The sequence below is a fragment of the Chiloscyllium punctatum genome, chromosome 17, assembly GCF_047496795.1.
Source record: "Chiloscyllium punctatum isolate Juve2018m chromosome 17, sChiPun1.3, whole genome shotgun sequence".
Lineage (NCBI taxonomy): Eukaryota > Metazoa > Chordata > Chondrichthyes > Orectolobiformes > Hemiscylliidae > Chiloscyllium > Chiloscyllium punctatum.
The window spans coordinates 66,841,326-66,854,021 of record NC_092755.1 but is presented as its reverse complement, the minus strand read 5'-3'; the positions used below and the strand labels follow the sequence as shown (position 1 = coordinate 66,854,021).

Below are 12,696 nucleotides of genomic sequence, written 5' to 3'. Positions count from 1 at the left end.
GTTGGCAAAAAGCTGTTGGAATCTACAATTTGTGATTAAACATTTAGAAAAATTTAAACTGGTTAGAGAAACAAAATACATTTGTGAAGGATAGGTCATGTCTTAGAACCTAAACAATTTTTTTGAGGAAGCACTTGAAATAGCAGACAAGGAAATGTTTCTGGATGTAGTTTATGTGGACTTCAGAAGGCAATTAATAAAATTCATAGACAGTCAGCTAAAATTAAAATACCTGGAGTGGAAGGCAAATTATTAATCTGGTCAGATGATTGTTTAGGTAGTAAAACAGGGAGATAAGGAGGTATCAGCATTCCCATTTTCAAAATTCCTCTTTTAAGTCAGATCTCATTCAGTCTGGGAAAATGCCACTATTTGTTCATCATCACTGGCTGAACATATTGGTGTCCCTACATCATACCATCATAGGAGCACCATCACCACATAAACTACAGCAGTTCAAAACAATGACTCACCACATCATCAAGTGCAAAGGGAACAGATAGCCATTGCTGCATTACCAATAATTTCCAAATTGTGTGAATGAACAACCTAAAGGCATTTTAAAAAAAAAGGTAGAAGTGGCAAGGAAGTCACCAGTGATGACCCACAAGGACCTTTGCTGGGGCCTTACACTATATTCATTAATGACATTAATAACACATGAGAAAGCCAATATCCAATTTTGCCACTGACACAAACATTGACAGCACAATAAGCAGTGTGGACAGAAGCATAGAAATACAAAGAGATATTAACATGTTAACTGAATGAGTAAATATGGGGCAGATGAATTTCAAAACTGAAGTAGAAAAATCATCCATTTTGGACCAAAATAAATATATACAAGTTGTTTTTAAAATGATGAGAAGCTACAAATATAACAGCTCCAAAAGAAATTTTAGATTATAATATAGCCAATACAAAACACTAATGTAATCTTTAATAAATAAAAGGATTAGAATATAAAAGGGAGGAAAATACATTATAACTGTTCAAAGCTCATGTTAGAGCACATCTGGAGACGGTGTATTTCTTGGCTATCACATCCAAGGGGAGCTGTGGGAAGAATGCTGCTCAGATTCACCAAAATGTTACCAGATCTCCAAAGTTAAGCTGCAAAGGAGAGATCATATCAATTAGGGTTGTGATACCTGGAATATGAAAGGTTGAGGAGATTTTGTTGAGGGTCTTAGGATTTTGGAAAGAACAGAAAAGTTAAATAAAGAGAAATAATTTCTGCACTGTGGATATCTTGGACAAGAAGACATAACCTTCAAATCAGAGCCATTCAGGAGAGAAGGGAGGATAAACATCACAGATAAAGCAACAGAAGCATAAACCTCACTCCCAAAAAACGTCCAAGCAAAATTCATAATTTCCAATTTGAGACTGACAGTTTTGCTAGCATGTAACATTAAGGGATAAGGATTCAAACCAGATAATGTAGATTTTTCACCTGTGAATCGTGCACAGTGCTTTAAGTGGAAGTTCCAAGTTGTAGTTATTTTGCTGCGAGAGGTGGGCTCTCATAAATTTTACCTCAAGACAAGGCATTCATTGGTTTATCATAATACATATAGCATAAATATTTTGGATAAAACTATTTGTGCAATCCAAATAAAAAACACTTACGTGATCTAGCACTTGGCTTTTTGTAGCATTATATTTTGCTGCTATTGTATCAGCAACAGCATTCGTTCCCATAAATAAAGTATTCCAATTATGTGAGCTGAAAAATACAAGGATAGTCATATTCTACATCGAAATGGATTAACTTCACTGCTGAAGGATCCTGCTTCTCCCCAAAAATGGAGGTTGTGCACGCTTCTACTTCAGCTCAGATATAAGTGTGAACAGCTCCACTCAGAATGATGCATTCCATATATGCTTGTTCAGTGGGCAAGCATTGCTCTCAGTTCATTGGAGAGAAAATGAGCTGAGTTGATTATACGGATTTCCTGATTTGGAGTTGCCGATGTTGGACTGGGGTGTATAAAATTCAAAATCACACAACACCAGGTTATAGTCCAACAGGTTTAATTGGAAGTACACTAGTTTTCGGAGCACCGCTCCTTAAGAATGAGGGAGCGGTGCTCCAAAAGCTAGTATGCTTCCAATTAAACCTGATTGATGTCCTACTTGTTTAATGGGGCTAAAGATCAATTTTTAAAACAAAATTTCATTGATACAGGTTTCCTACAGCAAACACTATCATTTTTATCGTTGTCTACGTTTAAGATAGAATGTTCTGACTTTACATTTTCTGCTTTAAGAGAGAGAGAGATAGGATTCCACAATTTCAGTTCAATGGCTGAGATACATTTGTCAATTCTGAGTGCTGAGGGGAAACACCCTCAAGCAAGTGGAGGATAATGGGGCTGGCCAGTATATGTCAGCAGGCTTAGGAGGAATGGTGGCCAACTTCTTCAATGTAGGAGGAAAAGTCAATTTTGTTTCAGCTGACTATTTAACTTCCAAACAGGACTGATTTCCACTATTTAGGAGGTGAGTCTAAGGCTAAGATTGTCAAATAACATTTTGGTGCTAGACCACTGCAATCAATATATGCAGACTCATGTTTACAATGGCATTTAGTCAGGTTATGTTACATTTCAAATATTTAGTCTTTAAAAAAATGTGTCACATGCAAATATCAGGATCTCGGCATTTCATGAAGTCTAAATTAAAAGTTACATATTACAACATTTGGTTGCTCAATTGAAAGCAAACACCCATGAAGAAAAACCCTCGACATAGAAGTATTTCAGATGCAAAGGTTTTAAAACCAATCACAAAATGTATTTATTAATTGACTGTCATCACATTAATCTGTGCATTCCATGCATTGTATTCCAACCTGCTACTGCTGGCCTTGTCTTTCGCTGCTTTGTTTCTCTTGTAAGTAGAGAGGCCTGATGTTTCACTGTCTTCAGTCTTCTCTTTTTTTATTGTAGATGGTAAAATGTGCATCATCCTGCCCTGTATAGGTAAAAGGCAATTGTGCATTTATCCACTCTTTTTGACAATTTCAAACTGTTCCTGCACACTCACGTGCAGCATGAAAAATAATTTATCTTAGAAATTAAGTTTCATGTTTATGCATTAAGTAACTATGTCCAACTTGTTTAGTGGTTAAAGGGTTTTAAAATGCACAAAGGTTGCACAGCACAGTGAAGCAATTAAAAACCTATGAATAACTTTAACTAGGTGCAATACATTGAAATGAACATCCCCTTGCTGATTTTTCATATTTGTATTTAACTTTACCATTGAGTATTAGTGAGTCAACATCACAAATGTTTACAAGTTAGGATTCTGTGTATATCAATTTAAAGCATGCAAATAACTTTTTGAACAATCTCCAATCCTTCAACATTAATAGCAGAAATAAAAGGAACAATTTGAGAATTCTTTGTCTCCTGAAATAACAACTTTGCCTTAAGTATTCAATATGGTTTACTGAAATGAAGATTATCGGAAAAAATTTAATTGATTATGAATCAGTCAAGATCAAGCTGAAATAACAATCCAACTGCTCCATCCTCTTTAGTAGATTTCCATGAGTGAAAATTGTTTAGTGAATATTGCATTTACCAAATAAAATGTGCACCAAACTAGGCTGTTTATTTAACTCATCTTCTACTGATTTCAATTTACATCATGAGTGGTCACAATAGGCGTGGTATGGCACACAGGCATAAATGAGTGCTGCAGATGCTGGAGATTAGAGTTGAGAGTGTGGTGCTAGAAAAGCACAGTAGGTCAGGCAGCATCAGAGGAGGAGAATCGACGTTTTGGGCAAAAGCCCTTCAGCAGCAATCTGATATGACACAAGTCCGGTGGTCAGGAAGGCTGAAAGCCATGTTCAACAGTCTTTTAATAATTCACTGTCTACCTTCGCTGGGGTAGAGAGGGGAAAAAGAAACACGCTCAACCAAATTAACCCACTGAGGCAGACATTTTTGTGATATGTGTAATAATGATTACTCAAGCAAATTTGGAATGGAGATATGCAGATAAACTCATCACTTTGTATAGAAACACTTTTTGTACTCAACTCTAGTCAATACTTACACAGTGGTCCTAGCTGCACAAGCTGAAGGCAGCTCAAGTGTGTTTTATCCTGAAGACTTAATTTCCCAACTGGTTAAAATCCACAGGTTAAAATCCTTTTTCAAGCAAACTAACATTTTCTGGACTTCAGGGTAATGGATTTGTCATGCTTTAACTTCAAATATGTGGTTGGGGGTAGGGGAGGGTGTGGAATGAAAGGTGAATAGTAGAGTGAAAAAACACAAACAGTGACGTCATCAAAAATAAATGAAATGTGAACAGAGGAAACAGAAGACTTAAGAGCTTATCTTCAAGTCAGAAACAAACATTAGCCCACCTTTAGTAATTTTGAAAGTTAACAGTCACTATTTGTTTTTAGAACTTAAAATTATATTTTAAAATTTCCAGCATTTGAGCATTTTAAAATCTATTGGCAATCTAAGATAAAGAGTTCAGCAATAATTCTTGAAGGTTCAACAAGACAGATTAGTTCGTGACTGCCACCGTCTGGCGATTTTGATCAGTTGCACACTTAAATGCAGTCCTTTCAAATACAGTCAGTTCTGCTCTAACACATGGTTCTTCAATACGAATTGGCTTTGACACAGTTGAAAAATTTAGATAGTTGTGTGGAACACAAACTTTCCATACCCATATTGACTTTAATACACTTCCGACCCAATTAGTTTAAATGGCGCGGCTACTGCGTGACTTTCTGATAACGCAAGATCACACAAGAACAGAACTATTGCATTATAGCAGAGACAACAGTACAGATACTCTACTTTGAATCATTTTCTTCAAAGCTTTACTTTTAAAATTGTTATGCTACTTTTCCTCAAGTTCAGGATCAAGAAAGAATGTGCAAAAATGTGCAGCACAACCCATTCAAAATTGATTTGTGTGTTTTTGCATATGAATAACTGCGAACTGAATCTTAACGCCAAAAAAAAACAATTTCTTCAAGTTTTATGGAAGGCTTCACTCCCAAAGGCCAAGTGGATTTTCTTCCTTCATTAACTACCTATCCCACCCTCATGGCATATTATTCATTCGATTCAAGCCCTAATGTACCTCTTTTCGTATCTGGAAGAACTCATGACTACCACAATATCCCAAAATGAAGAGCAATCCAGTGAGGTTGCCACCTTTAAAAGGTCACTAGGCACCCAGATAAGCATGTTAGACTATAGTTGCCCAGCACAGTTGCTGATATTTGCCCTGGGTTCAGAAATGAAAGGAAACTTGACATCCTGCTTTGCAAATAGGCACTTGGAGGTCCTGGTGGACATCCTCTTCCCCCAGCAGCATTACAGGCCCTGCCAGCCTGGTCTGAGATTGCCACTGGGTCCGTACAGTCTCAGTTGTCTGGAGGTACAAATAGCAAAGTAGGAAGAAAGTCAATTACACTCTGCTAGTCTAAGTGTCATTTCTCTCTGATATCTTACATTCACTATATCTGCAATTACACCCAAGGCTTATGCTCCACCACTCGCACTATTGCATGCAACATCTTCCCTCATTTGCTGTCACATACCCCAATTCCCGACACCACTAACCCCAAGTTACATCTGCGCTGCCTACTCACTTGTTGAGGACAGCCCCACCACTGCAACAAAGATACCAACTGTGCCACCTACTTGCATCCTCCACAATATCTGCCTCACAAGGAGGAAAATAGCCATCAGCTAGAGTCAAGACGCGGTGGGATGCCCACCCTCATGAGGAGAGGATCCAGATTCTGCTCATCTGAAGTGGTTTACTAACCATGTCATTGAACTACATTGGCAGTTATCCTTGGTTTACTGTGCTGGGCCCAGCTGACTGAAGACTACCTCCCTTGACTGTGGACAGCCTCCTGATCTTGTGTCCCTGTAAATAGGGACAGAAATACAGCAGTACTGTGAATGTGGCACCTCTGGCTAAGGGGCAGAGTGCAAAAAAAAAGGATGCTCTAAGCATATAGGCAGATACAAAGTGAATGAACATTAGGATCCAGCTGTTCACCTGGAGTCCAAGTCCGGCCCAGTACATGGGTTGCTTGCATGACTCTGAGCATCCTTGTCCAAAGTGTCCTTGATGCTGTATTACAAGGTTGTTGCCATTGCATCCCAAAGTAAGCACTGAAGTGCAGAAGCGTAAAATACAGCACAGCTGTGCCAGAGGTTCTTAGAGGCTAGAAGGAGCCTGCTGACACCAACCATCCAATGACAAATTCCAACTGCACATACTCAGTTCATGTTTTAAAAATGATTTATATTTAAAACATTTCTCTCTTCAAGTATATACTTTTTTTTAAAAAAAGGGTTCTTAGGTTATCATTCTTCATTTCAATTTGTTTCAAAGATTTTGCCGTGACTATGTATAGTCACTATGCTCCTAGGTGTCAGCAAGTGCAGGCTACAAGATGTCAATGTCATGATGCATGAGGGCTGGTGCCAATATTGCACCTCAATATAGTAGTGGCTGGAGTTCAACATAGAGGAAGCAGTGAGCCAAAGTCGCCACTGTGACTTTTATGTCAAGAATCGTGTGTCCAATTTGCTTCTAGCAAATGATACAATAGAAATCCGCATGTTATTGAGGCAAAGTCTGTAGTCCATAAGGTTGTTATCAAACAATAATCCACCTTAATAAGCAACATGCCACTGCTGACCAAGAACCTTGCCTCACTGCCTGGAACGGAAGTATAAAACGCAGCAAATTGATTTTGATGTCAAGACAGGCCCCTATAAGATTCCACTCTGCACGTTTGCAAAATTACCTTCTATGCACACAAACATGCATTATGAGAAAAAATCTACCACCTTTAGAAAACTGAATATACAAGTTAGAAATTCACTTAGAAAGAAAATTTCCATCTCCTCCTCTATAAAGTGTTACAAATCGACAACTTTGGAATAAAAACCTTATACAATTCTTCATTTCTCTCCCAATTCAAAGTATTAGTGCTATAGTCATAGAATCATACTGCATGGAAACAGTCACTTCGGTCCAACTCATCCAGTCAATGTCTCTTAAATGTTGTAACTAAACTTACATCTACCATTTCCTCTGGAAGTCATTATTTCACTTAGATGTCAAGTATTGTTATAGGGATGAGGTTCTGGAGAATTTGTGGCACTGAAGAAAATTCACAGCAGTTCTAAATTCATAGCATGAGCATATTGTGACGAAATCCTCTGGTGATATACATTTGTTTTGTACTGAACAAGCCAGTACTGTGTGATATGTAGCATTTAGAGCACAATCAGTTACAAGAGTCATTGTCAGCAACATTCAAGACTGCCCAGAGATGGGATAAGGCACATTGCATCATTTTCAACAGATCACTCAGGATAGTTTTGAGGTTACTGAACAGGAGTTCAAAGAAAACAGGCAGGGGTGAAGGTCATTAAGTATGGGAGAAAGAGAGATACTGATTCGATTTTAACTAGTTTCCATTAAATTTACATTCCCTGAGTGCAACAGTTATCTAGACTGCTGGAAAGGCAATTGAAGCACATAGGTTCTGCGCTCAAGGACTCAGTAAGGAGTCAAGAACAATTGGATGACTTCAGAACAAACTCAGAAATGTTCTAGAAATTAGTAGGCAGTTAAGAATTAGTGTTAGAATTAGAAGCTGTCCTGGAGCTGAAGAAATGGGAATATTTGTGAAATCGTATTGCAGGGCAGCTGAGAGGGGCTACAAAGGAGCCCTAAAGCATTAATACTTAAGTGCAGTTGAGAGAGTGGGAGTTGAAAGGCTCACAAACATTATTTGCTTGACATATTGAATAAGTTTGGAGCTGGGGGGAAAACCGAGGGCAGGATATTATAAAACTTGTGTCTGGTCTGTAAAAGTGGGCCTCAAGGTGGTCAAAGAATACAACTCCAGCCCTATGGACAGTTAAATTAGGTTGAAAGGGAATTCAACAACATCAGGATCAGTGCGATCTCTTGGACTACATTTTTCTGAACTTTTTTTCTGGGAAGTTTTATTTATTTCCCCAAGTGACCTCAGTTTTTACATTAATTAGCCTCCTCTCCAAGGTCATAACAACATGGAATAATCTAGATTGATGTGGTTTATAAAAAAAAACTGGCAATGACTTCCATTTATTTATAAAATGAAGCCAAAACATTAGCTCGAGAAATTTGTCATTGACCTGGTGGGCCAAAGGACTCTTCCAGCATTATACTGTTCAAAGCTGCAAATTAAAACTGGAAAACTGTAAGTAATTAATAAAAGAACTGATACATTATAGTAAAGGCAAAGTATTGTAACATCTTGACTCCCCTCAGAAGTAATGGCTTACATGACTCAGTGATGGCTAAAACCAAAGGTACAACTTTCTACAGAACTAGAGTTCTACAGACATCGCTCACATTCCAAAAATCTCTCAAATTCTAAATCTGTCACCACAAAGCTGTGAAAGGTATACCTCATAGTATAAGTAAGTTATAAGTACATTATTGATTTTGAAATTCAAACATAATTGTTTTTGAATCAGGAATTTTACGTAGAATTACTAAACCTTACCTGAAATACTTCCCCATCTAATTCAGCAAAGGCCTTCACAGCATGTTCAGGCATCATGTACGTGATGAATGCAAAGCCTTTTGGTTTCTTGGTTAGGCTGTCTATAGGAAAATGAATCTCCGCTAATGGTCCTGTTAGAATTCAAAATAAATGCATTGTTCCAAATTAATATAAATAAAATAAATGACAATTGTTTCTAATAGAAACTGATTTAATTCTTCTGACCTTTGAAAATCAATTTTAAATCAAATACATTCACTGCAATGTTTAAAAAATTGTTTATACATTATGAAGTACACTTACCAACTTTAGACAATAGCTAGAGTTGCTGGCATTTATGAAAGATCTAAGTTTCCACAAACATTTCCATCAGAATTGCAGTCAATTATAAAGGTTTCACTTTCAATTTATCTTGGCAATGTGCACTTTTTGCACTTTAACCTTTACTTCAAACTTCTACCAGTTTAGGTTTCTTTGAAGTTGGGATGTTGTTATAGCACAAGAGGAGGCCTTGCAGGCTTTTAGAGTCCATGACATCTGCACAACAATCCAGTCAGTCACATTCCTGCAACTCCTACAACCAGAACCCAACAAATATAATTCATGCAAAAGCTTATTCAACTTCTATTTGAGATCAGTGTTTCTACCGCCACTATCCTCCTGCGTGTCAAGGCATCACTGCTCACCATTAATAACATTCTTCCTCACATCCCTGCTGCACCTTTTTTCCAGTACCCTAATTCTTTGTTCCATTATCCTTGTACCATAAGCTATTGGAAATAGCTTTCTTTGTCTACTTTATCAAAACCAGTCATAATTCTGTGCACCTCTAAAAAATCTCCCTCAGTCTTCTTTGTCCAAGATGAAAAACTGCAGCCTCAGTTTAACATTGCGGCAAAAATCTCTCACCCCGAAACCATTCTGGTAAATATCCTCTAATCTATCAAGGACCATTACATAATTCATAAAATGCTGGGATCAAAAATGTTGCAATTAGTGGTCTAACCAGATCACCGTGAAACATTCAACACGATTTCCTGCTTTTATATTCAAATACCTGAACTTATGAAGTCTTCAATTCTGATGCACATTGTTAATTGATGTCTCAATATACCCTGTTTCCTTCAAGGGCTAATGCACATGAACCCCAAGTGCCTTTGCCCATATGCGCTTATGTGATATCACAACAGCACGGGTTCAATTCCTGCACCAGCTGTTAGAACACTCCTTCTCAACCTCTCCCTTCTCCTAACGTATGGATACCCTCAGATGAAACCACCATCAGTCATCACTCTCACATGACAGAAAAGCCATTTGGTCTGGTAAGATTACAGTGACTTTACGTACTTGTAAGCCACTATTTCCTCTTCCTATCCCTTCTGCCAAAATGCATGACCTCTCACATTGTTGCATTAAATTCCACTGCATTACATTATTTGCCACTTATTTGCCCATTCTGCTATGTTCTGTCGCAGACAATATCACCATCACTGTGTACAACAACTCCAAGTTTATTTCACAAATTTTGAAACTTTAATCTGTACTTCACTATAAAAGTATTTATACCAAAAAGAAAGCATTAGTCCTAGCACTGAAACTTGGGGAACCTTACAATCATTCTTAACTCTGAAAAATATACTTGCTGTCTTCTGCACATGGATCATTGTTATTGATGAATGATGCAAGTCTTAATAATGTCAAGCAGTCTTTCTGCCCAATTCTTTTCTCCAAGTGGACACTGACCATCTACTTTCACAAACTTAAGTTTTATTAACTAGACTTATGTGTGATACCTTATCAAATGTTTTCTGTTGCTAGGTCAAAATAAAATCAAATCAGTCAAGCACAATCTGTGTTTTATAAGTTTGCATTTGTTCTCCTTAATTAACTCAAACCTTGTCAAGTGCCTGCTTTTTATTCCCTCTGATTCCTGTTGCTAAATATTTAACCATCTCAGATGTTTGTTATAAAGCAAAGTATTTATTAACTTCCAGGTTGCATTGCTAACTATTCACACAATACTTAGGACTTAGTACCTCTATATTTCAGTCTATTGTCACTCCTTAACTCAAGAGTGAGCAAAATAGTGGATGAGTCAGCGAATTACAAGCCTTTGTTAATTTCAAACTCAAGTTGTACAGTCCTGCCTCTTTCCTTAGAACGTTGATGCTTCCTTCATGAACAAGGCAGAGCTGGAAAACTGTGCCACAATACAATTTTGAAACAAAGTACAAACACAGTCTGTATTTAGCACTTCCTCGCTTTAAAGTACAATTACTATTGCTCAAGAGAGACATATACTGTTGAAGCTTTTGGTTTTCACTCAGCAGGTCAACTGTAAGAACACTAATTTCTTAAATTTTGATCAGTTAACACCAACATGTTCCCTGCATTACTACTACTTGCAAACACTTAACGGTGACAGCAGAATTAAAACTGTTTTGAGTTGGTTTTTTTTAATCTAAATGAATTTAAGAACAAGGTTGCTAAAGTAGAACAAGACATTGCTGAAACTTTCAAATAGCAGAAAAAAATTAAACAAAAAAATTGTCCATGATAATGACTTGCAAAGATTTGCGATGACTTGCTGGCACTCATCAGACTCAGGTGTCCAGAAAGCTTCAGTTTGACAAAACTAACACACTTAGCAATAATCTTGGGAAGGACTGTTAGAATTAATTATGACCTATGCAACTATAATTCAATCTTCAAAATTAGGTATGCAATTATATTACTTTGAGAATCTGATTGAGACCTTTAAATTCAGTATGAGGAAGTTCAGTTGATAAGGAACACATTTTATTCTAAAAGAACAGGCTGAAAATTAATATTTTCTTTGCTGCGCAATTGGGAATGAGAATGACAACAGGCAAAATCAAATGCAAGAGAGATAGATCCTCACTTAGAAAGTAAGAGTACCAGGAGATAAAAAGAAAGGGAAGGCAATTGATATTTAAAAGTTCAAGTTGTCATAGCTATCACCATGACAGAAGAGGCTCAGTGAACCAAAGGACCTACCTGCACCTTTCTAAGATCAGTGTCAAACCTGTCTGACATTATATAAATAGTCATTTTGTAAATATGGAAACACAAAATTCACTTTTTCCAAGAAAGGCAATTGATCACAACACAGTAGGAAAAAAATGAGCTAATTACCATATTTCGAAAATACTTTTTCTAAGTCTTCTTCTGTCGACGTATAAGATAAGTTTCGAACAAACAATCTTCCTGAGTCAGAGATATCCTCTTCCTCCTCATCTTCTTTCTTTTCCCTTCTTAGCCATTTTGGGTCAATATTTTTTCTATCTGGTTTAGTTGTTTGAGCATTGTTCTGCCTAAAAAGTTCAATATATCTTCCACCTTTAACCAAAGCAGAAAATATTTTTGAAGTTAAATTTTAGAAAGTAATCACATTCTATTTCAGTTAATACAACTTGAGTAGTTATCCCTCTCTTATTTAAGGAAGGACTACACAGTAAATGGCAACACTTGACAAAAGGTAAAACTTCTTACCCATGTAGTCTTTGTTTCTTTGCAATGCCTTTTCAAGATCGCCCTCAGACTCAAAATCAACAAATACAAAGCCTGCAAAATAAACCCACAATTAGATAAAACCAAATTTACGATTAAATGACAATCATGAGGAAGGTACAACCTTCAATATTAACATTTGAAAAATATATTAATGTTGAATTGACAGCTTTAAATTATACAGTATTTCTAATGTAGTTCAAGGTTTCAAAATAATCCAATTTACACCCAAGGTTTGAAAGGTAAATTAAGAAACTCAATAGTGTGCAGCAAGAGGCCTATTTGCATGCATTTATATCTTGCTGAACTGACATCCAATTTCCTATTCCGCATGTCGCAGGGAAAAACTAGATGATGACAATTCCCAATGCAAGTCAAGTACCTGTTCTTGACAACACCAGCTTACCAAATGATCCTATAGGCCGCTATCTTGGATAGCAGTCGCTAATTTCTCAGGGTAAGCTCTATGCGCAATGAAACCTGCACACCCTGTCTGGAGAGGTTAGCAGTGTAAATACATGAGCCTCACCACATCATCATGGCACATCTCCAACCAACTTAAAACACAGTGCTCCACTGAAATGCGGCAC

The 12,696-nt window shown here is 37.1% G+C and overlaps 1 protein-coding gene across 3 annotated transcripts in view; it reads right to left on the bottom strand.

Annotated features, from left to right (window-relative positions):
* rbm19 (RNA binding motif protein 19) overlaps positions 1–12,696 on the bottom strand; it is a 246,526-nt gene that overhangs the window by 200,074 nt on the left and 33,756 nt on the right. For all 3 annotated transcript variants that reach the window (XM_072587340.1, XM_072587341.1, XM_072587342.1), the window contains exons 9-13: positions 12,089–12,160; positions 11,732–11,935; positions 8,576–8,706; positions 2,858–2,979; positions 1,633–1,729 (exon numbers count right to left, since the gene is read on the bottom strand). In XM_072587340.1, coding sequence (XP_072443441.1) covers positions 1,633–1,729; positions 2,858–2,979; positions 8,576–8,706; positions 11,732–11,935; positions 12,089–12,160 — 626 coding nt within the window. The remainder of the gene's footprint in view (positions 1–1,632; positions 1,730–2,857; positions 2,980–8,575; positions 8,707–11,731; positions 11,936–12,088; positions 12,161–12,696) is intronic.